At 30.2% G+C, this 25089-nt stretch overlaps 2 protein-coding genes across 2 annotated transcripts; both read left to right on the top strand.

Annotated features, from left to right (window-relative positions):
* The first annotated feature begins 3115 nt into the window (after nucleotides 1-3115).
* On the top strand, nucleotides 3116-7026 carry LOC7469911 (uncharacterized). Its single transcript, XM_002323313.4, has 3 exons — nucleotides 3116-3415; nucleotides 4731-5069; nucleotides 6235-7026. Exons 1-3 carry the CDS (start codon nucleotides 3200-3202, stop codon nucleotides 6757-6759), a joined length of 1080 nt encoding a protein of 359 aa, XP_002323349.3. The 5' UTR covers nucleotides 3116-3199; the 3' UTR covers nucleotides 6760-7026.
* Nucleotides 7027-12560: 5534 nt separating this feature from the next.
* LOC7469910 (fatty acyl-CoA reductase 2, chloroplastic) lies at nucleotides 12561-15973 on the top strand. The gene is made up of 9 exons (XM_002323312.4): nucleotides 12561-13194; nucleotides 13283-13386; nucleotides 13500-13699; nucleotides 13812-13912; nucleotides 14095-14308; nucleotides 14455-14616; nucleotides 14720-14801; nucleotides 15070-15467; nucleotides 15579-15973. Exons 1-9 carry the CDS (start codon nucleotides 12789-12791, stop codon nucleotides 15742-15744), a joined length of 1833 nt encoding a protein of 610 aa, XP_002323348.3. The 5' UTR covers nucleotides 12561-12788; the 3' UTR covers nucleotides 15745-15973.
* The last annotated feature ends 9116 nt before the right edge of the window (nucleotides 15974-25089 follow it).

Genomic DNA, 25089 nt, shown 5'->3' with positions numbered 1-25089 from the left:
TGTAGGCAAGTTCAAGAGAAACACAACACTTTGTTTAAACTTTACTCATTAAAAGAAACTCATTAAAAACAAAATCACCCGTTTCTGTAGCTGAAATCGGTCTCAACTGAGATTCTCTCTCTCTACCATTGGATTCTGACCACTCTCTCTCCTCTCTCAAACTAGGGACCAAAATAATAAGAAAATTGAAGTTTGGGACCAAAATTAAATTTATAAATTGTTAGGGACCGAAAACTTATAATATGAAAAGTTGGAGGACTAAAGTGTATGTTTAGTCATAATTTCATCGTTTAATATTTTATTAATTATTAATCGGACAACGTAATTTATTTCGGTTAGATATTTTTTTTTTCAATTGCCCTGATAATTGGTAAAATCTCAATATATAAGTGTCTATTTTAGATAGATTTTGTTAAAAAAATTGTTTAACTCAATTGAGTTTATGATTCAGGTCACGAGTTTAGTTGATTAATTTTGGTTGGTTAGAAATTCAATTTTATAATTTTTTTTGGTTGCATAAATAGTTTTCTATATATTAATTAAAATATTTACATAAATTTCTCGATTTGCAATTGAAGTTTTTTTTATATTAGAAAACACTTAGAAAATGTTGTTGTATTGAGAAAAAAAATTATTTAACCTGTAACGAAACACATGTCAAATAACTAGTAAAATATTTATATTATACTTATTATTCAAATGTTAAATAATTTAGATAATTATACCCTACCCGTCAGATTTCAAGTGTTCATATAGGCATTTATTATCTTTGTAATATTTATTATTTAACATAAAATAATATATATATAATAGGTTATGTTTGGATTGGGTTTGACAATATTTATACAATATTTATTGCATATCAAATAAGATAATTATCTACAAAACTCAACAATTCTAGTTAGTTTGGATCAATATACAACATATTCGAATAAAATTATCATTCCTAAATTGAATCCTAACTCCTAGTATTTTACAAGATTACCAATGAATTACAAGTACATTGATGGAAATTAATTTTAGTCGAACGTTTGATATTCAATTCAATTAAACTCCTAGCACAAAATCATTATCCATCTTCTAATTATACTCATTCCATTGTCTCTCGAGCACAACTGTTCGACTATTTTTGTGTTCAATCCTTCGTTTCCCTAAATTGATGATAAATATCTTTTTATTTATTTATCAAAACACCAATTAATGTATAACAAACTAGAAATAAGAATTAATCTTTTCACTCAAAATTAAATTCCAAGTTGAGTAAAATTTAATTTTTAATAGTCATTTATAAAATATGAAAACAGAACAAAAAGAAGAAGACCCAATGAACGCCTCATCAGCTAGAAGAATCCTTAGAATGATGGTTTAATCATAGTTTTGAAACCCGGCCCGGCGGGTCGATCCGGGGCTGGAACCGGGCCGGGTTGAAGAAAAAACAGGGGAAGAAAAAACCCGGTGTGACCCGGTTGACTTTTGTTTTTTTCTAAAGTAACGTCGTTTTGATTTTAAAAAAAAACTGACTCGGTCAAAATCCAGAACCCGAAATTTAGACTGAGCTGGTCACCGGACCGGGTCTTAAAACTATGGATTTAATCTTGTGACACAGAGCTTGCCCCCTCCACCATTATGAAACTCGGTGGAAAAAAAAAGAGAGTTTCATATTCTTGAGCACATAAGCAACATGTTTTCAATAGATTAGAAATAAAACAATTACGGGAGGCGATTAAAGTGTTTTTTTTGTTTGAAAATGTATGATCAAAAGTATAAGGACTAAAGTGGGAAGCATGAAAATTTAGGAGGGGGAGATTGTCTCTCTTCCCTAACCCCTAGCTTCAGCACTGCTTGAAATCCCATAAAAGAAGTTGTAAATATCTAGTCAATGGGGGGAAATGGACACCAAACAATATATGATGATGACAATTCAAAGGACATATCTTTAATTCAGGTACCCTCAGGGAAAACAACAAAGAGCAATGCACCATCCACGTCTTTGCTTTTTCTTCGAAGTGGTAATCATTTACGTGTTTCAAACTGAATTTTCTATCAAAACTATCATAATAATTTTTTTTATATAAAAATTTATGTCCATTTTTCATAATATTATGCATGGGTAAGATATATTATGGCAAATTCTTCAGAAATTTTTTTAAAAAACACAATAAAATTTGATAAGTGAGATTTCAAGTAAGTGTTTATATAATTTTTTTCTGTTCAAAGAAATGATTCATCGAAATAATATTTTTTTTATTTTAGATGTATTAAAATAATATTTTTTTTTATTTTTAAATTTTAGTTTTTAATATCAGCACATCAAAATAATAAAAAAATATATTAGAATAATATTTTTCTAATTTTTCCTTTTAGTTTTTGATATTAGAATATAAAAATAATGAAAAACATTAAAAAAAATTTTAATTTTAAAAAACATGATTGAACGTAATGACACACAAGTAGAAATCCTTAATAGATAATAATTCAAATTGAGTATCCTAGAACTACAGGAGCGAATGTCGTTCCTTTTCACAATCTCCTTTTGTAAGCAAGTGATCTAGTTAATGAGTTAGTTGCATATGAAGCAATGCAATCGATTAAAAACAAAAGTAGTTCAGACATAATTAGGTGGCTTTATTATCCAAATCGAAAATCCGATTTCCATCTTGACTTAACCAACGTCAGCGAGTGTTGACAGAAAAACTTACATTAAATATTAATTAATGTAGCTAATATAACCAAGATAAGAAGCTACCTTAATTGTTTTTTTATATATAGCGTATGCAAATTCAACCAGTTCATGATGACCCTTTTTTTTTTATATATTATCAAGTCATTTTAATATATTAATATCAAAAATAAATTTTAAAAAATAAAATAAATATTATTTTAATATATTTTTAAATAAAAAACACTTTAAAAAACCCACTGCATTTTAATTTCCTGTTAATATCCCACGTGTTTCTCTTCATTTTAATTATTCTTCTCCGGGGGCCTCATTTTTCATCCTTAATTCTTTATTTTATCCCAAAATTAAAAGAATTGAGCAACACGCACCAAAACAGCGTGTGCATAAAGGTGATACTTCAAGAAAGACTGCCTTTAAGTAAACTTCCTCTCGTCTTTCCAATTCTCCTTCCATAATAACCACCGCTCTCACATCTCTCTCTCTCTCTCCCCCGTAAAGAAACGAGAAGAAGGAGAGCAAATGAGTCGTCTTGCACCATTATCGGAAGAACCCATAAACGAAGATGAAGAGTACAGCACAAACTGTTCAAAGAAGAAAGTTCACTCGTGGAGAAACTGGCTGAAGACTCATTTCCATCTTGTTTTCAACAAAAGATCTGACCTTAAAGTCCTCTTGAGTGTTCTTGGGTGCCCTCTCTTTCCTGTCTCCATCCATTCTAAATCGCCCGTCAATGAGGTATGTCATGCATGCGAATGTGTAAAACTATGTCTTTTTAGATTTCTTTGGCATATAAGGAAGTAAATCTAGCCCATTTTGATCTCTTGGTGCACTTTTTCAAGGAACGTGTAGTAAAATCTGGTTTCTCTAGATTTTTTGCTCTATATATTCTCAAAGAATTTGTAATCGGTTTTCTAGATTTGTTCTTGGTCCTTTCGCTTTGTTCTTGCTGTTTAGGAGTTCCAAGCCTAAGTAACCAAAGTTGGAATCACTGGGCCTATGGAAAGTAACCAATGAATGGTGATTTGGTTTGTGGATGATCAATGCCCTCACTGGCTCTCCACTGAGATTCCTCAAAGTCCCCACCAAGCACTAGGCCAATGGAAGAAGAATCAGAAAGAAAAAAAAAGAAAAAGAAAAGTTCAGGCCCAGTGTTCGTGGGACCACTGCCATCTCAACAATAACTTAGAAAGGACACTACGCCCAGCATTTTCTGGGTCAAGTAATGAATATAGCTATCAAGTACATGTGGAAAAGTATTAGGGTTTAAGCCGATAATTAATTATTTAATTAGGTTTGGATGACTTTTTGTGAGAATTAATGATTTAAAAGTGGGTCTCAGTCTTTTACATTAAAGTCAGAAGGGCTGTAAACTAGTTAAAAGAGGGTCCAAAAGAAAGTATTGAGTCATTTTCCTCTCAAGGCACAAGAAAAAAGTTTAGAGAATAATAAAAAAAAAGAAAACAGAAAAGTGGGTTAATAATTAATTTATAGTGGTTTAATTACATGCACAGCCATTATTGATGTGGTTTTAGTCTACCCAGCAACCTAAATAAGGATTAGGATTTATTTTATATTAATAAGCTGGTCTTCGTCTACGTCTATATAAAATGGAAACACTCCACTAATTTAGCCACGTGAACTAATTAAAAATCTATTTTCTATTTTCATTTTACTATATTATTTCTATTTTTTCAAAATATATATATCATGTATTTTTACTATGGCGCCTATCCATCAATGCATATGATTTATTTTAAATAAATAAAGTATAAAATCCTGAGTATTTCTCGAGTATGAGAGTTTTTTCCAATTAAAATTATAAATCAATTTTTTTCATGAAAAAACAAGTTTTTTTTTTTAAATACTACGTCACTCCAAAATTTTGAAGATTTTTTTTTTGAGATATGCTATATTGAAAAAGAAAATCAAGAAATAAAAGGAAACATTTAATATACAAGTGCATATTTGGTGCTAGTTTAAATAAACTTGATAATTATTAATTTAAACTAAGTAGCGACAACCATAACAAATTAATGTCCTTAATCAACAGGTATCCTCCTCAGCTCAATACATTATACAACACTTCACTGCAGCAACCGGTTGCCGAAAACTACAAGGCAAAGTGAAAAATATTTTTGCTACAGGAAAGGTTACAATGGCCATGGTTGATGAGCTTGGTGGCTCAGCTATGGCTGGAGTCACTACAGCTGCACAAAAAGGGTGCTTTGTAATGTGGCAAATGGCCCCTAACAAGTGGCTAATTGAGCTGGTCGTTGATGGCCATAAAGTTGTAGCTGGTAGTGATGGCAATGTGGCCTGGCGCCACACTCCTTGGCTTGGCTCTCATGCTGCGAAAGGTGGAGTTCGGCCTCTACGCCGAGCGCTTCAGGCAAGTGGTACCAATCAAGAGTTATTTCATTTTTGCTTTGCATGTCTAGCCAACCGGTAGTAAATAAGAGTAATAATTATCGATGCCCTTTTGGCTATTTATTAATAAATTGTGACCTAACTTTGAATCTTGGCTCGTGACTATATATCTTTAGGAAGACCAGTTCGATCCTATCTATAATATTGTCTTTGTTTATGTAGATATCATACGGTAACCATATAAATATGAGTGGTGACATTAAATTTCATGTATGATTTTTGAAATTAATTTTCACTTTATTTTATCCCAGGTTTAAATATTTTCATTCACGTTTAATATCTTAAAATTACAATTTAAAAAAATATAAAAAAACCAGTGTGAACACATTGAATTGCTTGATGAAAAAGAGTACAATAATCCTGTGTTAATTACTTCAGTTTATTATTTTATGTGATTTTCTTTATAACATCATGTGGATGTTATCAGACAGAGAGCGTCCCTATTCATGTGCAGCATATATGCGACTAGATGATTATAGATGGCCTCTGTTCAATATCATTGCTAATTTTACCAGAACCAAGATCCAACCACCCCAAGATGCCGGATCTTGGTTCCCCTTTGTCAAATAATGGAGTCGGTTAAATCATATTTTGTCAGAAACGAAACCAATGCTAGCTGTTTATTGACGATATATAGACACCGGTAGGTTTTGACAATGATGCTCAAGCTGCAGGCACCAACGAACACCCTGCACGTGATTCATTTGAGATCATCATGGAAACAGTACAAGTACCCATTTTCTTCATCATATTTTTTTTTCTTGGAATCTAAAAAGAAACGTAGTTCATGTTCTAGTATTAACATAGCTAAGTAAATGCATGAAGGCTAGGGTTGTATTCAAAATTCTTCCTCCTAAGACAGTCATTTAAGAGCTGATGGCCTCTTACTTGAAGTTTTGAGTGTAACTTGGAGCAGATATAGTTAAATGGTTCGAACCGTTCATGAGATTCATATTGTTGACTGTTACCGTTTGAAAGTATATATTCTTAGCTTTCAATTCTCTAGATTAAAAGTTAATGCATTACTTGTATTGGTAATTAAAACACCATATATACTAATATATATATATATAAAGCGCCATAAAATTCCCAACTTGTTGACGTTCAAGATGGAAAAACTCATGCAGGGACTAGATCCTATGGCAATATCAGCTGTATTCTCTCCATCACAATACATGGGAGAGAAGTGTATCTCAGGCATGGATTGTTTTGTACTGAAATTGTCTGCTGATCAAGCAGACCTTGCTGACCGAAGCGATAGCACAGCAGAGATGATCAAGCACGTAATATTTGGCTACTTTAGCCAAAAAAATGGCCTCCTGGTGTATCTAGAAGACTCGTACTTAACCAGAATTCAGTCTCCAGGAACCTACCCCACATACTGGGAAACCACAATGGCAACAAAAATAGAAGACTATCGGGCAGTGGAGGGTGTGATGATAGCACATGGTGGTCAATCAAGTGTAATGATCTCAAGGTTTGGGGATAACTTAAAGGAAGGTCTTTCGACCACACGGATGGAGGAGACATGGACAATCGATGATCTTGCATTTGATGTACCTGGACTCTCCATGGACTGTTTCATTCCTCCTAAAGAAGTTCAGAAGGATTATCCGGAGGAGAATCTTGATTGGAGATCGCCATTACAATGATGATCATCATCTTTTACGCCATGGCAGAGCCAAGTACTTCTGCAAGTGTGGTTTATATATATACACTCTTTAACTCCGACTAGCATAGCAGAGATGATTTTTAATATGTGCGTAAATACATAATGTGTAACGTACTTTTAAGCACACGTTTTGTTTCCTTGAAGGAGAACTCGATATCCAGGTCCACCGGTAATGAATGTTCTTGTCACGCAGACTGTAAGTCACACCAACAATTGTATACATATTTGCTCGACGGAGAGTCCTCGATGTCTTTTTTTCTTCTTTTCTTTTATTTGTGCTTGAGCTCTTATATATATCCCTGATGAAATCCTCTAAGGAATATATATATATATATATATATATATATATATATATATATATATAGTGGCGCAGGTGGAATTATTTTCAGCAGGGTGGCTTAGAAACCCTCATCTATAATAGATAATCAATATAGAACATTAGGCTATCAATTATAAACCCAATCCACAGTAGTAATTCATCTTAATATCACAAGAGAAAAAAAAATCAAACCCATGTAATTAGCACAAATTAATATGACATGTAATAAAATAAATAATAAATTATATTCTATGGAAAAAACAATTTTGAATCAAATTAATTGTTGAGTTTTTTTACCTTATGTCACTAAAATGGAGATCAAATGGATAACATGATATATTTTACGGGAAAAAGCAAGAATGGATTTAATAAATACAATGCTATATATTTTGAGTTTTAGATTAGGAAAGAGTTATTTTATTAATTTTAAAGATTTTTTTAACAAAAAGTGGCGATTTTGTAATTACAGTAGAAGGTAAAGTGCTTGAAAATATATAGGAGAAAAGGAAATCCAATTTAATGTTCATTTGGTCGTATTTAATTAATTAATTTCCTAGGCAAAACTATAATTGAATTTTTTAGTTTTTAACATGTCATTAATTTCAATAAATGACTTTCGAAAACTTCAACTCTTACTAATAACTCGTTATATTTCTAAGACTTTTTTTTTTTCTTTTTATAAACTGGACTCTTTTGGAGGTGTAATTTAATCCTAGTTGTATGATATAATTATCTAAATTTTTTACGCGTTAAATAAAACTTAATTCGCTAGTATTCATTCCTATATTTAACCTCATCTTTCAAATACACACACACACTAATGAAGTCTCTGGAGACCAAATAGTTTGCATTTATTCGTGATCTCTCTCCTTTTGTTGGTGGTACATGCTAGATTTGCTGGCTTGTGTTGTGTCATGAGTTAAAATATTTTTTTATTAGAAAAAATATGCTTGAACAACACAAGTATGTCTTAAAAAACATTAAAAAATAAGACTTTATTAAGTATGCAAAATATGCAAGTCAGATTATGAAACTAGAATAAACAAATAAAATAAAAAAATTCAAAAAAAAATTAAAGAATGAAATAAAAAAAATCAATTAAGCAAAAAAAAAAATACCAAACCCTGTGATCCAAATTCCAAATCATGCGAAATGGACAATTGAATAGAAGGCAACTAGAAAACAACACACAACTCAATTCCAAAACAACCTAATATCAAAGGACGAAGCACAAAAATATTAAATTTAAAAAGAGTGACCCTAAAAAAAATCAAGTCAACCTAGGTCAACCCGCAAAACCCGTGGTCTAAAAGATGTTATTGAGATAGATGAATAGAAAGAAAATCGGAGAAAATCACGAAGCCTAATATAAAAAACCCTCAACCTTGAGGAATGTAACAAAAAAAGAAAGATTTCCCAATAGATACAATGTTAAAGAATAAAATCAAAAAAATATATCAATTTAGAAAACTTGCAAAAGTAAATCCAACAAAAAATAACAAATAAAAAGATTTAAGATAACCTGAGTTATTTTAAAAATTCACAAAACATATATAGAAGGCAGATAAAGAAAAAACAGAGGCTAATTGCGAATGATATAAATGATGAATGATAAATGATGAAATTAAAAAATAAATATTAGCTTAAAAAAAAAACCAAACAAGCCCGGACAAACCTTCTAAACCTGGGTTAAGGTCTCAAATTCACAACCCATTAAACCCTAGACCCGAGCTTAATCAAGAAGCTCAATTCCCAATCAGTTTTATATTAATTAACCAAATTATATCCAACAAAGAACAACAAATAAATAAAACCCAAGAAAATCCAGATCATTTTCAAAATCAGTGAAAAATATTATAAAAAGAAAATAAATAAAAATAATAGAGCCTGATCTTCAATTGAATAAATATTGAAAGATGAAACTTAAAAACATGAACTTAAAAAAAAGAAAAGAAATATCTAAGCAAACTTAGGTGAACCTTCCAAACTTAAATTAATTTTTAAAACCTAAAGCTCGTGACATTGTAGATCTAGGTTGAGACAAGAAGTTCAATTCACAACCAATATAATATCAAATGATAGAATTAGAAAAAAAATATTAATTCAAAAAATATGCCAAAACAAAAAATAGTAATAAAAAAACGAGGATCAAATTTGACAGGAAAAAAAACTTAAAGAGGATGAAATTAAAAACAATTAAAAATTTATCTCATATAAAACAAATAACAATAAAAAATGAGGACTAAATTTGAAAAATTAAAAAATTAAAGGGGGATAGAGTTGCAAAAGAATTTTAATTTTAAAAATTGTTTTAAAAAATTATTCCAAAGATTTAAGGATGGAATTAGATTAAAAAAAAACACCTATTTAAAGAATTAGTTAAAAAATCCAGAAGAATGATAAATAAGAAAACTTGAGATAACCAGGGTCGTTTTCAAGACCAATAAAATTTTTTACAGAAAACAAATAAATAAATAAAACAGAACCTAGACTCCAATTGAATAAATGTTGAAGGATGAGATTGAAAAAAAAAAGCTTAAACAAAAGAAAATAAAAAACCATTTAATTTTGACTTGGTTTGAATCAATAAGCTTAATTCCCAACTAATTTAATTTTGAATGATGAAATCATGAAAAAAAAATCAATTTAAAAAAATTTCCAAAGAAAAAAAAACAATTAAAAGAATGAAGATCAAATTTGTTAGGAAAAAACTTCATAGAGGATGAAATTGTAAAAATAAAAATAAAAAATTATCGCAAACAAAACAAATAGTAATTAAAAGAATAATAATCAAATTTGAAAGATAAAGAAAAGAAAAGGGGTGAAATAGAAAAAGAATTTGAATTTATAGATTATTTAAAATAAAAAAAATAGTAATCAAAAGGATAATGACTAAATGTTAAGGAAGAAAAATTGATGGGGTTTGTCTAAGATTTTAAAGGGGTCGATTTGAAATTCAATATGGAGAGAGAGAAGGCGGCAAAGAAAAAAATGATCACAAACATTAAACTGGAGGTACATTTCGTGCACGCGTTGCCTTATCGTGGAGGGGATGACAAAAAATTTTAAATGCCTCCACGAAAGGCGACATTTGATGACTGAAACGATCTCGCACGTGTCAATAATTTTTTTAAAAAAATATTAAATATTTATTGATATTAAAAAACGATTGAGTTAACTTGATATTAACAAAGAAACCATGATGAAAATAACAAAACATCCATGGAGGATGATTTTGTTAATTTTGAATCCAAGAATAATTAAGTAATTTAACTTTAATAAAAAATAAAAAAGACATAAAAGATCCTGGGCTTAAGCCACCATGTTTTTTCTTCCCGAGATATTTAGGTAATTTAATTATTCTAAAAAAATTTAAAAAAACCAATTTACCCCCAAACAATTTAAAAATAATATTGATCATGGTAAAAAGGCTATCGTGCCTCCAAATCCTAGCTCATTGTTTTTTAGGGCTAGGAGCAAATTTATCATATCATTATTTTAATAAATAATATTTATTAGCTTATTCTATGTTGCTGCTTACATCAAAAGCTTTTTTAACATTAAAAAAATGTAGGCATTGTTAATGTTTTTTTTAATTAAAAATATTTTCAAACCATGTGCGGATTGATCCCATGTGACAAAGCCTATTTGACCGGTCCAAAAACAACTCGGATGACTAGTAAAAACATAGTTTGACTCAAAATAAATATTGAAAATAACATTTATTTTATAAATATTAAGACAATAATATATTGGATCGATTTGGGTTAATCTCGATTAACCTATCAATCCGCATGCTGGGTTATGAGACTATAATAACTCTATAGAAAGTAAATAGAAAAATTATGAAGTCTAATCTCCAAAAATACCCGATATTGAATGATGAAATTAAAAAAAAAATCAAATATTAATTTATAACTACAATGATTTTGATTTCAAATATGATTTCTGATTCATAATAACTTGGTATATTTTACTCTGTTCCCTTTGTTGATGATATAACTACAATTCAGTTGTGTGAAGATTGTTAGATGGAAGAGGGCATTGCTTTGCTGAGGAATGACTTTGCGAAGGCCAATATTTCAGTTGAACAGATGGCTTGTATCCTGGATAGTTTATCGCTATCTTTTAATTTAAGTGGCCGTGTTCTTGAAGCTTTTGATTGAGAAGTTGTCTTTGACATTATAAGTTCTAACCAAGCAATGGTACAACAGTGTACTGGCACGCATTCATATATATGCATTTTGTATTGAGTTGGCAGTAGGATCATCTGATGATCTTCTGTCATCAGCTGCTGCCTGTATAGAAACTGAAGCTGCTGCTGCTGCTGGAAATGCTGTGTACATGCTTCCTTCCATGTACAATCATGATTGTGGCAAGTTATCCCTTTTCTTGGCATATGCTAGGCTGGATTATAAAGGAAAACTTTGTTAATTTATAAAATGATGATGATTAATTCACTTTTAATGGATTTTGTTGGTAACTAGAGTTTTTGTGGAAGCTTGACTATTCATAGTCAATTTATGGTTTGCAAGCCTGCAGTTTATTTTACGCAGTATTTTCTTCATTGATATTATTGATTATTTTTCTCAAATCTAGAAATCTTAGTCACTGATTGGAAAATCATATTTATCCTTGACAAGGAATAAATAATACTATGTCCACCCTACTGAACTCACGAGGATTTTTTTTTAATAATAACACCTTTTCCATAGATCATGCCTGAAATTCAGTTATACGACTGGAGTTTTATGGGTTTGGCTTGACTGTTCATAGGAAAATCTGGCAAACTAGTCATGCAGCATTAAAATCATCGACAAACTTCTGTTGGTATTTTGCAGATGAAGAGGTTCGGATCTGCTATATGGAGGCAAATATTTTTTGAAATGTCCCCTGTTTCTATTGCTTGGAAGAAATGATTGAATGGCAATGTGGGTTCAGAAAAGCTACCTTCAGTTTCTGCGTCCAAATAGCTATGCTGCAATGAAGGCATGGAATTCTGAACAATCCAGCGGTCTAGCCTTTGCCCGTTGTTTATGGTCTATAGAACTAAACAAATATATCAAATGTAGTGGACCTATATATGCTCAATACAATTTCCATAATATTGAGATTTTCGTATTCAACCATTAATTTAACCATCAAGGACTTGGATTAGAAGGTATAATGAAGAAAAAAAACTCAAAAATTTCAATGGTGGGTCTAATCTAAGCCTAGCACTTGTTCACTGCCCATATACACACCCTTTCCTCTCTTTATTTTCTTTCATAAAGAACTTAATTATGACCAACTTTAACCAAAACAACATTAATGCAAAACTACATTTTCTGAACAAGAATTACTAATTAAATGAGGGATCAAAGAGAACTCCCGCCATGTTAGTCCAATGGTGGTAGATGTGAAGGGGTGGCAAAAAGAGAGCTCTCGTGGAAAATTTCTCCTATAAAAACACTGTTATTGAAATATATATACCTAACCCTCTTCTCCTTTTCCCTTGAACCAAACCAAGCCAAAACGTATGCCATCTTTATGTTATAGAGCTTAGTTAGTTTACTAGTTTTTCTTTCTGTTCTTGCTTTGATAGATATTAGCTAAGGTTTCAAGCCAACCATTTCTTTAACTGCAAAACATCTTTAGTTTGTCACCTTTACTTGTCCACCTCAAATTCTCTTGTTACTTGATCAGAAAAAATGGGGTCCATGTTCCTCAATTCTCCTTTACCCGCATCCAATAAACTGATAAGAGTGTCCAGTAAGTGCGACTGGTGCTTTTTGAGGTGGAGGAAGAGGAACGTTGTTGTATATTGCCAAGGTGGTGGAGGAAAGGCGATAAGGTCTAGTGGGTTTCCTTCTGTTTTAACAGAAAGATCAGCAGTGGTTAGTGATCAGGAGCATATTGCTTCTGTTAGGGATGCAGGAAGCTTGGTTTTGTCTCCAAATGAAAAAGGGCAACCTGAAATTGCTGTTGAGGACTTTGTGCCTTATGGTGGACCAACTAGCTCTTCTTTGTTGGAGATGCAAGATGGTATTGGCATTGTCAAATTTCTTAGAGGGAAAGGGCTCTTCATTAGTGGTGCAACTGGCTTTCTAGCCAAAGGTATAGTGTTATAATTAAATTATTCTTTGCCCTCAATTTTTTCTTCTTTTGATGATAATCAAAATGTAGCTTATGCTAAAACTTGCAGTTCTTATTGAGAAGATTTTAAGGACCATGCCTGATGTGGGCAAGATATATGTTCTGATTAAGGCAGAAAGCAAGGAAGCTGCAATTACAAGATTGAAAAACGAGGTATGTTCCTCTTGATCAGGAAATGCCTCCTAATGGTCACCAACTTTTTCATCAAATTGCAGAGGCTCTTTTCCAAATGGTGAATCAGAATTTAATTTATGGTTTGTAATTAGATAATAAACGCAGAGCTATTCAAGTGTCTCAGACAAACCCATGGAAAATCCTACCAATCTTTCATGTTGAACAAACTAGTCCCCGTGGTAGGAAATGTCTGCGAATCCAATCTCGGGTTAGAAGAAGATTTAGCTGACAAGATCGCTAATGAAGTTGACATAATCGTCAATTCAGCAGCTAATACAACTTTTGACGAAAGGTTATGGCCTCCTTCCATTTCTACAAAGATAATCTTGTCTAATACTACCATATGCTTTCAAGATATATATGTATATATTCCGCTATTGCATTGTGACGCTGTGGAAATGCAGGTATGATGTTGCTATTGATGTCAACACACGAGGAACTTGCCACCTCATGAGCTTTGCGAAGAAGTGCCCGAAACTCAAGCTTTTCTTACAAGTATCAACAGGTCAAGTACTAAATTTGTTTTTCAGAAGGGATTTCTAATTATGAATTGGACAATCCTTAATGGCCTTGCCTGCCTAAAGAATCTAAATTTCTTGCATAGCCTTTCATTTTGTGTTTGACAAGTAATATGCTGAGCTTCTAATTTCCAGAATTTGTTCCATTTCGGTTTTCTTTTTGTTACAGCTTATGTTAATGGACAAAGACAAGGAAGAATTATGGAGAAGCCATTCCTTTTTGGAGACTGTATAGCAAGGGAAAACTTAATCATCTCTGAGAGCACGCCAAGATTTGCACCCGCATTGGATATCGAGCATGAAATGAATCTGGCCTTGGATTCCAAGGAAGCTTTTCAAGAAAATGAAGTGGCTCAAAAGATGAAAGAGTTGGGTTTAGAAAGGTGAACGATTCCATCTTCTTGTTTTTTTTTTCTCTTCAATTTTTGAAAGGAGAATATAAACTCCATCGGCCATCTAATCATTGGATAAATGGTAAGTTGAAATGAATAAATTGCGACTTGAAGTATGATAGTTGACACCAAAACAGGGCAAGAAAATATGGGTGGCAAGACACTTACGTATTCACCAAGGCTATGGGGGAAATGGTGGTTGATAACATGAGAGGAGACATACCAGTTGTCATCATTCGACCTAGTGTTATTGAAAGCACTTGCAAAGAGCCATTCCCTGGATGGATGGAAGGGAATAGGTAGCCTTTATTCAACCCATTAGCACCACATCAATTTGAATGCTTCAATATTTAAAATTCTGAGCTAATTGTCTCATTCATTCTCTTCGACATTTCGTCTCAGGATGATGGATCCTATTGTTTTGTACTACGGGAAAGGGCAGCTCACAGGTTTTTTAGTAGACCCAAATGGGGTCCTTGATGTGGTAATTAGCACTCAATCTCACAATTAATCCTCTGTTTCTCTTATCGGCCTGGGTCGACAGTTTAGTTCATGTGATCATGGCAAACAATTCAGAAACTCAAAATGATTAAGGTTATTTTAAGTTTTACAAATGACTTGCCTATTTGGTAAATGAAATCAAAGGTAGCTAGACATTAGGGTTTTTTTTTTGTTTTTTTTTCCTGTTTTTGTGATGGGTTATTGAAAGTACTCACGGAGAGTTGCTGCTTTGTCAAAATTGTCGGTTGAAGGTTCCAGCAGATATGGTGGTTAATGCAACATTGGCAGCAATGGCTTGGCATGGAATGGAGCAAAAACCGGACATCAATGTCTACCAAATCGCTTCATCTGTTGTAAATCCACTTGTTTTCCAGGACCTGGCTACGTTGCTCCATGAACACTACAATTCCTCTCCATACATGGACTCAAATGGCCGACCAATCCATGTTCCCTCAATGAAGCTCTTCAGCTCCATGGAAGAGTTCTCTGCTCATCTATGGAGATATGTCACTCAGCGAAGTCGGCTAGCGGGAATGGCCACATCGGACAGGAAGTTGTCACAAAAACATGAAAACATATGCAGAAAATCAGTGGAACAAGCCAAGTACCTGGCCAGTATATATGAGCCATACACTTTCTATGGTGGAAGGTAAGGATATATATGAGCCACTCACTTTGCTTTACCCTCATAGACATTACAGAAACTCTCTACCTTAAAGATTTATCAATTTGAAAACAGAAAACAAATGTATAAATGCAGGTTTGATAATAGCAATACTCAGAAACTGATGGAGAGAATGTCAGAAAACGAGAAGGGGATATTCGGATTCGACGTGGGAAGTATTGACTGGAGAGATTATATTACAAATGTTCATATCCCAGGCTTGAGGAGGCATGTCATGAAGGGGAGAGGAATGTGTGGCTGAATACCATGTAACTTTGTCAAAACCTTGTCAAGCACTCACTGCAACTAATTGTAATAATAAGCTTCTTAGCATTCCTTTTTCTTTTCTTTTTTCTTATGAAACGGAGAGTATCATGAAAGGGAGGTAACTGTTCCTTTTTACATGTAAGATCATCACTGTAAACCAAACAGCATATTGAAATTTGCTGTATCCTTTCCAATATCCACATTATCCATTATTAACGAAATCTGATTGGCCTTGAAAAATTACTTAGCTTTGAACTTATTTGCTTTGTTCCCTTTCTAGTATAACTATCATTTTGCTTCTCCATTAAAAAAAATTTAATACTAATTTTCTAGAAAATTAAATTTTTTTTACATGACCAATTAATCATTACAAAATTCACTAGGAAAAATGAGTCTTTTCCTTAGTTATATAGTAAAACAACCAAGATATCCTTAAAAAAAAAAAATTTAAACCTGACATCAAATGATATTTTAGTATTTTTCATAATGGTTTTTTCATTATTATAAAGGTAAATTTGATATTTGAACAAATATAAAAAAACAATAAACAATTAAAATGTACATTGAAACAATAAAAATACCCTTAAAAGCAAATATTTTAAACTTGAAGTCAAGGAGCTTCTTGGTCTTTTCAGAATTTTTTTTTTCAATTATAAAGTTAGCTCAAGGACACTTTGATATTTGACTAAATAAATAAAAAGAACAAAACAAAAATGAACAAGCATGTGGAAGGTGCCACACCCTTTTAGCGGTGCGTACGACGTCTCCCAGCGTTCAAAAATGCTCTTTCACCGTGTTGTTGGAAGCACCATTATGTTCTTTTTTGTTGATGCACTGCGTGTCTCCAGGAGGGGTCCAGTTTGTTGCCAATAGCTTTTTTTTTCCATTCTTTTCTCTCTTATTCCTTAAAAATTACAGCTTGACCCTCTTGATTGTTGATATTTTAACTTTAGTCCTTATTGTTTTTTTTTTTTGTTTTTTATCTTGGCTCTTTTGTAGAAGTTTTATTTGTTTTTAATTTCATCGTTCAATCCCAATTTACAGAATAATATATTCTCTAATTTGGTCTTCATTCTTTGTATTTTTAATTTCTCGCTTTGATCTTTTTGTAAAAGTTTTATTATTTTTTAATTTCATTCTTCAATTCAAATTGATGACATTATATTTTTCAATTTGATCCTTATTATTTTGATTTCTGATTTTTCTCTTGGTCATTTTGTAGAATTTATTAATCTTTTTAATTTCATCATTCAATCAAAACATTGTTTGTATTTATTATGTCAATTTTGACTCTCATTCTTTTGATTTTTTTGGGTCCTTTTACTAAATTGATTTTTTTTTCAATTTTACTCTTCAATTAATTATAAAATATATTTTATATTTTAATTTTGATCCTTATTCTTTTAATTGATATTTCTTTTAATCCTTTTGTATAATTAATGTTTTTTCAATTTCATCATTCAATACTTGATTGATTAAAAATTAAATTTTATATTTTGTTCAGATTGAGTGTTTTGAATTTAATAACCCGAATCATAAATTTGAAAAACTATCATAATTTTTATAAAATTTTATAATGTTTTATATTTTTTTTATCAGGTTATTTTAATTTTACTATCATAATATAAGAACAGTGGCTAGATCACTCGGGAGTGCTGCTCCATGGGCAAACATGCAGCCAGCATCCATAAATGCAAGCAGAGAAAGTACTTAGCATGTACCACATCGTAGCGAAGGGAACCACTCAGCACTATAGACTTTCCCTTCAAGTTTAAAATAGATGTGCGAGTCAGTTTTCGAAATCTAATTTTATTGAATTTTATAGTAACTAAAATAGATATTTATAAGAAAAATAATAATTTAAATTCTGAGAAAATATATTTTGTTAGAAAAATGTTATTTTTTTATTCATGTATTTTTTTTGTTGAAGAAAATATTTTTTACTTATTAGCAACTTGTTTTTTTAATAAAAACTAAAAGTAATTAAAATAAATATTCAGAAGTTTTTTTTAATAATTTCAATTAAGAAGTGAAAAAATGTATCTCTTTAATCCAAACTCCCTTTACTTATTCGTGCATCACTTTTTTTTTTAATCAGAAATATTATTTTTTAATTAAAAACTTATTAGGATTTGAAAAACAAGTTTCAATAAAAAAAAAAGTTAATGCCTTAATAAGTTTTATGCGATTGTAGAAAAAACAATTAATATAAGAAAATTATGTAAAAACTTATTTATAATAAAAAATATATTTTATTTTCATTGAATACTCATGATAAATTTTTTTTATAATAATTTTGCATGTTAGATTCAATTATAATAACTCCAATTAATATTACAATAAAATGTCATTCATTGCAGCGCCTATGTTTTACGAGAAAAAAAAAATGTTTTGATCCCTCAATTTGTTAGAACTTTCATATTTGATTCATGTAGTTCTTGGTGTTTGTGTTTTCGTACTAAATTTTAATTTCCTCACGTTTTGATCATTGTGAATTTACAGAGGACCCGTAGGAAAGGGAGAGGAGATAAAAAGCTTCTGACCATAATAAAAAATTGATTTTGGCATTGATAAGTTTGTCTTGGAGAAGGGAATTCGATATAAGTGATTTTAACCTTTAATTTTATTAGAAAAAATAGATCATAATCTAAATTTTTATTTTATTTTATTTGGTTTGATTTTAGGTATCTAGTCTAATTAAAGGGTGTTTTAGATATGAAAATAGAATTATTAAGGTTTCTATTATGTTTTTGAGTTAAAACAAGTTGAAAATTAAATTTTAAAAAATTTAAAATCGGAATCTTGATTTTGATCACAGAAAATGATGGAAATTTGAACCAACAAAAACACATGTACTAAAAATCTATCTTAAAATCTGTCTCCAGTGCACGACACATCATATGTTCAATTAAAAAAAAAATCATGAGTGGATTTATGCCCTGTTTATTTGCTAGAAAGTAGTTTTTTTTTTAAAAATGAATTTTGAAAAAGTGAATTATTTTTCGATGTTTGGTAGTGTAATGAAAAATAAGTTGGAAAATATTTTCCAGTATTTGGTTATGTCTTGGAAAATGAGCTGGAAAATAACTTATTAATGTTTTATTTTTTTCAAGTTTATTAAAATAATGAGGAACAGATCTTACAAATTAAAAAGTTGAATGAGAATGAAATTGAAAAAAAAATATAATTTCATAAATTATCTCAAATAAAATAAATAATAATCAAAATAATAGAGATCAAATCTAAAAAATAAAAAAAATTGAAAGATGAAGAAATTAAAATAATAATAATTAACATTTCATAAAGTATTTCAAATAAAATAAGTAATAATCAAAAGAATGAGGACCAAATTTGATAGATAAAAAATTTCAATTAAAAAATAATAAGGGAAAAACAAATAACAATTATAAAAATAAAAACCAAAATTAATATAAAAATTAAATTATAAGGGATGAAATTGAAAAATAAATATTCAAAACAAAATATATATATATAGCAATCAAAAGTTTGAGGACCAAATTTCATATAATCAGTAAATAATATGATATTTCTAAATTTTTCATAATTTTCAGAAAGTATTATTCGCGCATATAGCACACCTTTGGAAGTATCGGGAGACCCAAGTCTCCCCAAGGCCCAACAGAGGATCATTGGGCTAGTAAGGTACCAGTGGGCCCACGTCATGACTCGCGGTTATAAAGGCTTATAACAATATTTGGATTTCCATTTAGATTACAGTTGAATTATGTGCCCAGTCTAAGCTACATGAACTCCAAGCCCATCGGGATTTTCAAGCAAGTGGATTTCTTATATAGAGAAGGGAGAGGAGGAGGGAGGAAGTGGGGGATTTCATTGGAAAAAAGGGAGAGAAAACCATTGGAGAGAGAGAGATTTGGAGGTTTTTTGTTTTTCTCTTCTTAATATTAATTTATTCTTTTATTGAAAAAAATGACGTCAAACATATCAAGACAAGTCAAAGTTGGAATTTTTTAAGCCTGGCTATAAGAGCATCCATACACGTGTCAGCCAAACCCAACACTTGGCTATAGTTAGCTAGCGTGAGTGAGAAAAAGTAGAGTATTGTTGCTTTTTTACTTGGCTAGCTATTCTAGCAAAATGATGATATATATAATGAGTATCGTAGCACTCTTTACTTTGCTATTGGAAAAGATCCGAGACATAGGTAACTCATTTCAATGATTTCAATAAGTTTAATTAATTTCATAGTATAATTTTTAAAAATATTAATAATAAATAAAACAAATAAAAAAATCAACAATAATTAATTATAAAAATAAGTTATTAATATCACACTCAGGAGGAGAATGAAGAGAAGTTCATTGAAGACTCATTGTTACCTTATCATGAACATCACCTACTATCCAAGAAAACTCATTAAGACGATTCTAACACAAATATAAAAGGCTGCACGACAACACTAAAAAAGATCGCACGCGACTTTAAATCAACGATCTAGAAAGCAAACCTAGTAAAATATCATGAAATGAACATATCATGTTTATATTTAATAAATTAATTTAATTTTTAAAAATTAAATTTATCAAAGAATGATAATTAAAAAAATATGAGATAACCAATGTTATTTTCAAAATTAGTGAAAAATACTATAGAAAGCAAATTAAAAAAGGAGCCCAATAGTAATCAAAAGAACATTGGCAAAATCTGAAGAAAAAAAATATGAAGGGTTGTTGTGAAAATATTATAGGGTCAAACATGAAAATCGAGGAGAATCGAGAAAAGAAAAGATTGTCGGCGCTAGATCAGAGGTCCATCGGTCACACATGTTGTCCAAGGATGGAGGGGTTGCCAAGATGATTCTAATGCCACCATAAAAGTCATTGTTTGGCCATCAAACAACTCCTTAAGTGCTGGTCAAATGGTACGTAAACTTCTCCCACGTTGGAGTATGCATTGAACGCGTTAATTCTTTTTTTATTTAAATAATATTTATATTAATTAAAATATTAATTTTTTCCTCGTCTAACTTGATTATAACAAAAAATAAACATGATAAAAACACGAAAAAGCTATTAGATGCTAGTTAAAGAAATTTTGATTTTAAATGTACTATGTTTTAAAAAGTGAAAAATTGAAACGGCCCTGAATAATGATCTTTTGAATTTTTTACATGAGATTCTCACAGATCTCACAATTATCTTCTCTTTTACCAGATAAAATTGACTGCTTTTTGCTTGAAAATGAAAAAAGAATTGGCAAAAACCACCCTATCCTAAGAGCCAACCACCATAGTTAATAATATTGTTGCGTTACGGGGGGCTGGCATGAAACTAGTAGATCAAACTCTTAAATACCGTCGTCTCCTCCGCCCCTCGTCCCAGCCCGCTCCCAATAAAAAAACAAGAAAAAGAAAAAGACCTCATCATACTAGCATTGACAAGTACTATAGCCCTCATTTGACCTTCTGACAGAGAAAATATTGATTATCATAAAATATTCAATTATTTCCATAAAGAACATTTTTCTACATCTATCATTACAAAATAGTCAATGATTTCCATAAAAAATTGTAATCAAATGAGGATAACTACAAAACAAATTTGATAAACTTGTACATGAAAGCCACTTAGAAATCCAATTATTTTTTTTATTTTTGTTTTCTATACACAGAAAGATATATATATATATATATATATATATATATATATATATATATATATATATATATGTGTGTGTGTGTGTGTGTGTGTGTGTGTGTGTGTGTGTGTGTGTGTGTTATTCTTTATAATTATTTTTAATCTAAACTTACTAAATTTTAATTTTAATTATTAATCATAAAATATTATTCCTTATAATTTTATATTCCACGATTTAGAAAATAATATTTAATTATTTTTTAATTAATATTTAACAGTATTATAATGTTGGAGAATAATATAAATCATATCTTAGAATCTCACCTGACAGTTTAAGCTATTGGGTTTGGATGATTTTTTGTCATGGTATCAGAGCCTTAATGACCAAACGGTCACGAGTTCAAATCTCATCATCCCCATTTATTTGATAAAAATTAAGTACAAGGTAATGTGGGCCTATGCAAGTTTCAAGCTCAAAGGGCTTTCACTTGAGGGGGTATGTTGGAAAATAATATAAATTATATCTTGAAACATCACCTAATAGCTTAAGCTATTGGACTGAGATGATTCATTGAACTAAAAGGGTTTGGATTAGTTTATTTCACTTTATAGAGGATCTTGAAATTGTGTTCAATTAAATTGATTTTGTTACATAATTGATGTGAATGTTCAATTTTTTCTCAATAACCTTATTTATTTAGTACATTTGATCCAAGTTTACTCCATCTTTTTTCTTATATTTTGTTTTATAAGAATTTGTTTTTTATTCCGTAAAATTCATTTAATTAACTGGACCAAAAAAGTAAGCTTTTATATTTCAACTATTCATTACAAAATTCATCAAAATTATGTATTCTAATTAATATTTTGTTTACTTTGGACCAATTCAACCCTTACTTAGATCACATTTGTATTATAGTATGTTACATATCGTAAGGGCATTACATCTGTTCTCAGCTTCTTTAATTGAATTTTTTCGAGGGAAAGCTGTCTTAAACAGTCATTTATTTATTTAATAAACTAACTTCCTTCTTCTATTATTGATAGTCAGTCAAGTCTCATATATATTAATAATCTTATGGTATTCTGCCTGATTATAACTTGTCCTTACATGCTTTGTTACCTTTTCAACTTCTAGAATAAAATAATCTAACGTAATCAGGAATATTTTTGCAGTTTAAGTTTTTTTTTAAATAGTACAGTTATTTTAATACAATTAAAGACAAATTGAACAAAACGTTTACACATCAATTTTTTTTTGATATTTTACATTGGTTTCATTGTAAATTCTCAAAAAATACATGCGTATTGTTATAACACTTACATGTGAATGACCACCATGCTGTTCGGTCGGGGTGTGAAAGATTATCTGACTATCAAACACTGCTTTTTAAGGTAGTGTCCTTTTTATTATTATTTTTTTTATATTTTATAAGCTATCAAATTTTAATTTTTTTTCAATCTCACCTGTCATTTCATTTTTAATTTTTTAGATTTGATTTATATTCTTTTGATTACTATTTTTTTAATAAGCTATAAAATTACAAAAAAAAAATTCTAATTTCAGCCCTTTTTTTATTTTTTAAATTTAGTCACTATTCTTTTTATTGTTATTTATTTTGTTTGGAATCCTTTTTTAGGTTGTTTTTTTTTAACATTAAAAATCCATCCTCCGTGAGTTTTTTTCTTTCAAATTTGATCCCCCGTTCTTTTTATTGCTATATTTTTTTTCCTTTGGCAACTTCAAAATTAATTTGATTGGGAATTAATCTTCTTGAATGAATCCAGTTTAATGATTTCACAAGTTGTAAATTTTAAAGATTAGACAAGTTTAGGAAGTTTATTCGGGGTGGCCTGGTTTTTTTTCCTCTTTCAAAAAGCTAATGTTTTTTTTATCTTTTTTTTAAGATTTGTTTTATTATTTTTAACGGTTTTAATTCTATAGGATTAGTCTTGGGTTCATGACCAAAGTTACCAGCTTCGAAGGCTAACATGAGTTGATTTTTGTTTTTTTAGGTCCTTTTTAAATTGTTTATTTTTACTTCGTCATTCAACATTTAATTTATTTAAAATCGATCTTCCTACCTTTTTCTTTCTTTCCTTTCTATTGAGTTATCCCGATCTTTTTCCCATGATCACGAGGTCTGTGGATTAACTCAAGTTAACTGAGTTTTTTTGTTGTAGTTGTGGGCTTAGTCCTGGGTTCAGGACCAAGATCACTGATTTCAAAAGTTAACACAAATTGACTTTGTATTTTGAGACCTTTTTTAAAATTGAATTATTTCAATTCCATCCTTTAATATTTGATTTATTGGAAATTGGTTATTATATTTTTTTAATTTTCTTTTAATTGGGTTATCCCGATCGTTTGTTTTTAATAATTTCATCCTTCATAAGTTTTTTTCCTATCAAATTTGATCCTCATTCTTTTTATTGTTATCTTTTTTTATTTGTCAAGTTTTTTAAATTGATATTTTTTCATGATTTCATCCTTCAAAATTAAATTGGTTAAGAATTAAACTTCTTTAATGAACTTGGTTCAAGGATTTCACGATTTCTATGGTCGCGAAGTTTGTGGGTTGACTCATTTTTTTCCACTGCTTTTTTTAAATTAAATTTCTCTTTTTTTTTATCCTTTAACATTAAGTTTTTTTAACAATTGAGCTTCATAATATTATTCGACTTGCTTTTGAACGTGTTCACTTTGGTATCATGACTAAGTAAGAGATTTTGCATCCTTACGACTGGGTCGTAAGGATGCAATTGAGCTTTTTACATCTTTTCTTTTATTTTTATCCTTTAACATTAAGTTTTGTTTTTACAATTGAGCTTCATGATATTATTCAACTTGCTTTCGAACGCGTTCACCCTGGTAATGCGATTGTGTCAGAGATTTTGCTAGAGATTTTGCATCCTTACGACTGGGTCAGAGATTTTGCATCTTGACTCGGGTGAGCTTGGATTGAGTTTTTTTTACTTTTTTAAATTATATTTTTTCCTTAATTTTCATCTTTCAATATTTTATTTGCTAGAGATTGAGCTTCACTTTTTTCCTTTTCATTTTTTTTTGTATTTTCATATCAAACCTAACGATTCATCTTTTACAAGTATTTTTTATAGTTAGTTCTTTTTCGATTTTAACTTGTTTGTTTTTGCGTTTCAAAAGCGTTTTTGAAAAAAGTTGAAAATTTTTTATTTTTTTCTTGGCTTCAAATTAATATATTTTTTTAGTGTTTTTAGATCATTTTGATGTGCTGATATCAAAAATAATTTTTAAAAAATAAATAAACATTATTTTGATATATTTCTGAGTGAAAAATACTTTGAAAAGTAACCGCAACCACAGTCTGGCCAAACACGTTAATCAGATTACCCTTAACCAAAATCGAATCATATCATGAAACATGTTCCAAATCTATTTTTATTTGACACATATCATGATATAGTATGATGTAACTTGATAATTTAAGAGCAACCGAGCTTCTAATCAAATATGGGCTAAACTAAAAAAAAAAATATATGGGCTAAACAAAGTCAAATTTGAAATTAAAAAAGTTGATATTAGTCCATATAAAAATAGAATGACAACCCATATAAAATCAAGAATATACGGACACAAAGAAACTTTTGACCTTGTTTTCTTTGTTTCTCCTTTTCACTTATTTCATCCTTTACTCTTCCATGATTTATTTTGTAACATCCCACTATTTGCAATGAAGTTTTAT

The sequence above is a fragment of the Populus trichocarpa genome, chromosome 16 (assembly GCF_000002775.5).
Source record: "Populus trichocarpa isolate Nisqually-1 chromosome 16, P.trichocarpa_v4.1, whole genome shotgun sequence".
In the NCBI taxonomy this organism is placed as follows: Eukaryota; Viridiplantae; Streptophyta; class Magnoliopsida; order Malpighiales; family Salicaceae; genus Populus; species Populus trichocarpa.
This window is presented reverse-complemented; position numbering and strand designations above follow the sequence as displayed.

Bases quoted from the DNA above. Each gene is read 5' to 3' on its own strand.
- LOC7469911 (XM_002323313.4), top strand. From the start codon at position 3,200: ATGAGTCGTCTTGCACCATTATCGGAAGAACCCATAAACGAAGATGAA. The intron at 3,416-4,730 runs GTATGTCATGCA...CTTAATCAACAG, and splicing joins CTAAATCGCCCGTCAATGAG to GTATCCTCCTCAGCTCAATA. The intron at 5,070-6,234 runs GCAAGTGGTACC...AAACTCATGCAG, and splicing joins CTCTACGCCGAGCGCTTCAG to GGACTAGATCCTATGGCAAT.
- LOC7469910 (XM_002323312.4), top strand. From the start codon at position 12,789: ATGGGGTCCATGTTCCTCAATTCTCCTTTACCCGCATCCAATAAACTG. The intron at 13,913-14,094 runs GTCAAGTACTAA...TTTTTGTTACAG, and splicing joins TTTCTTACAAGTATCAACAG to CTTATGTTAATGGACAAAGA. The intron at 14,309-14,454 runs GTGAACGATTCC...ACACCAAAACAG, and splicing joins AAAGAGTTGGGTTTAGAAAG to GGCAAGAAAATATGGGTGGC.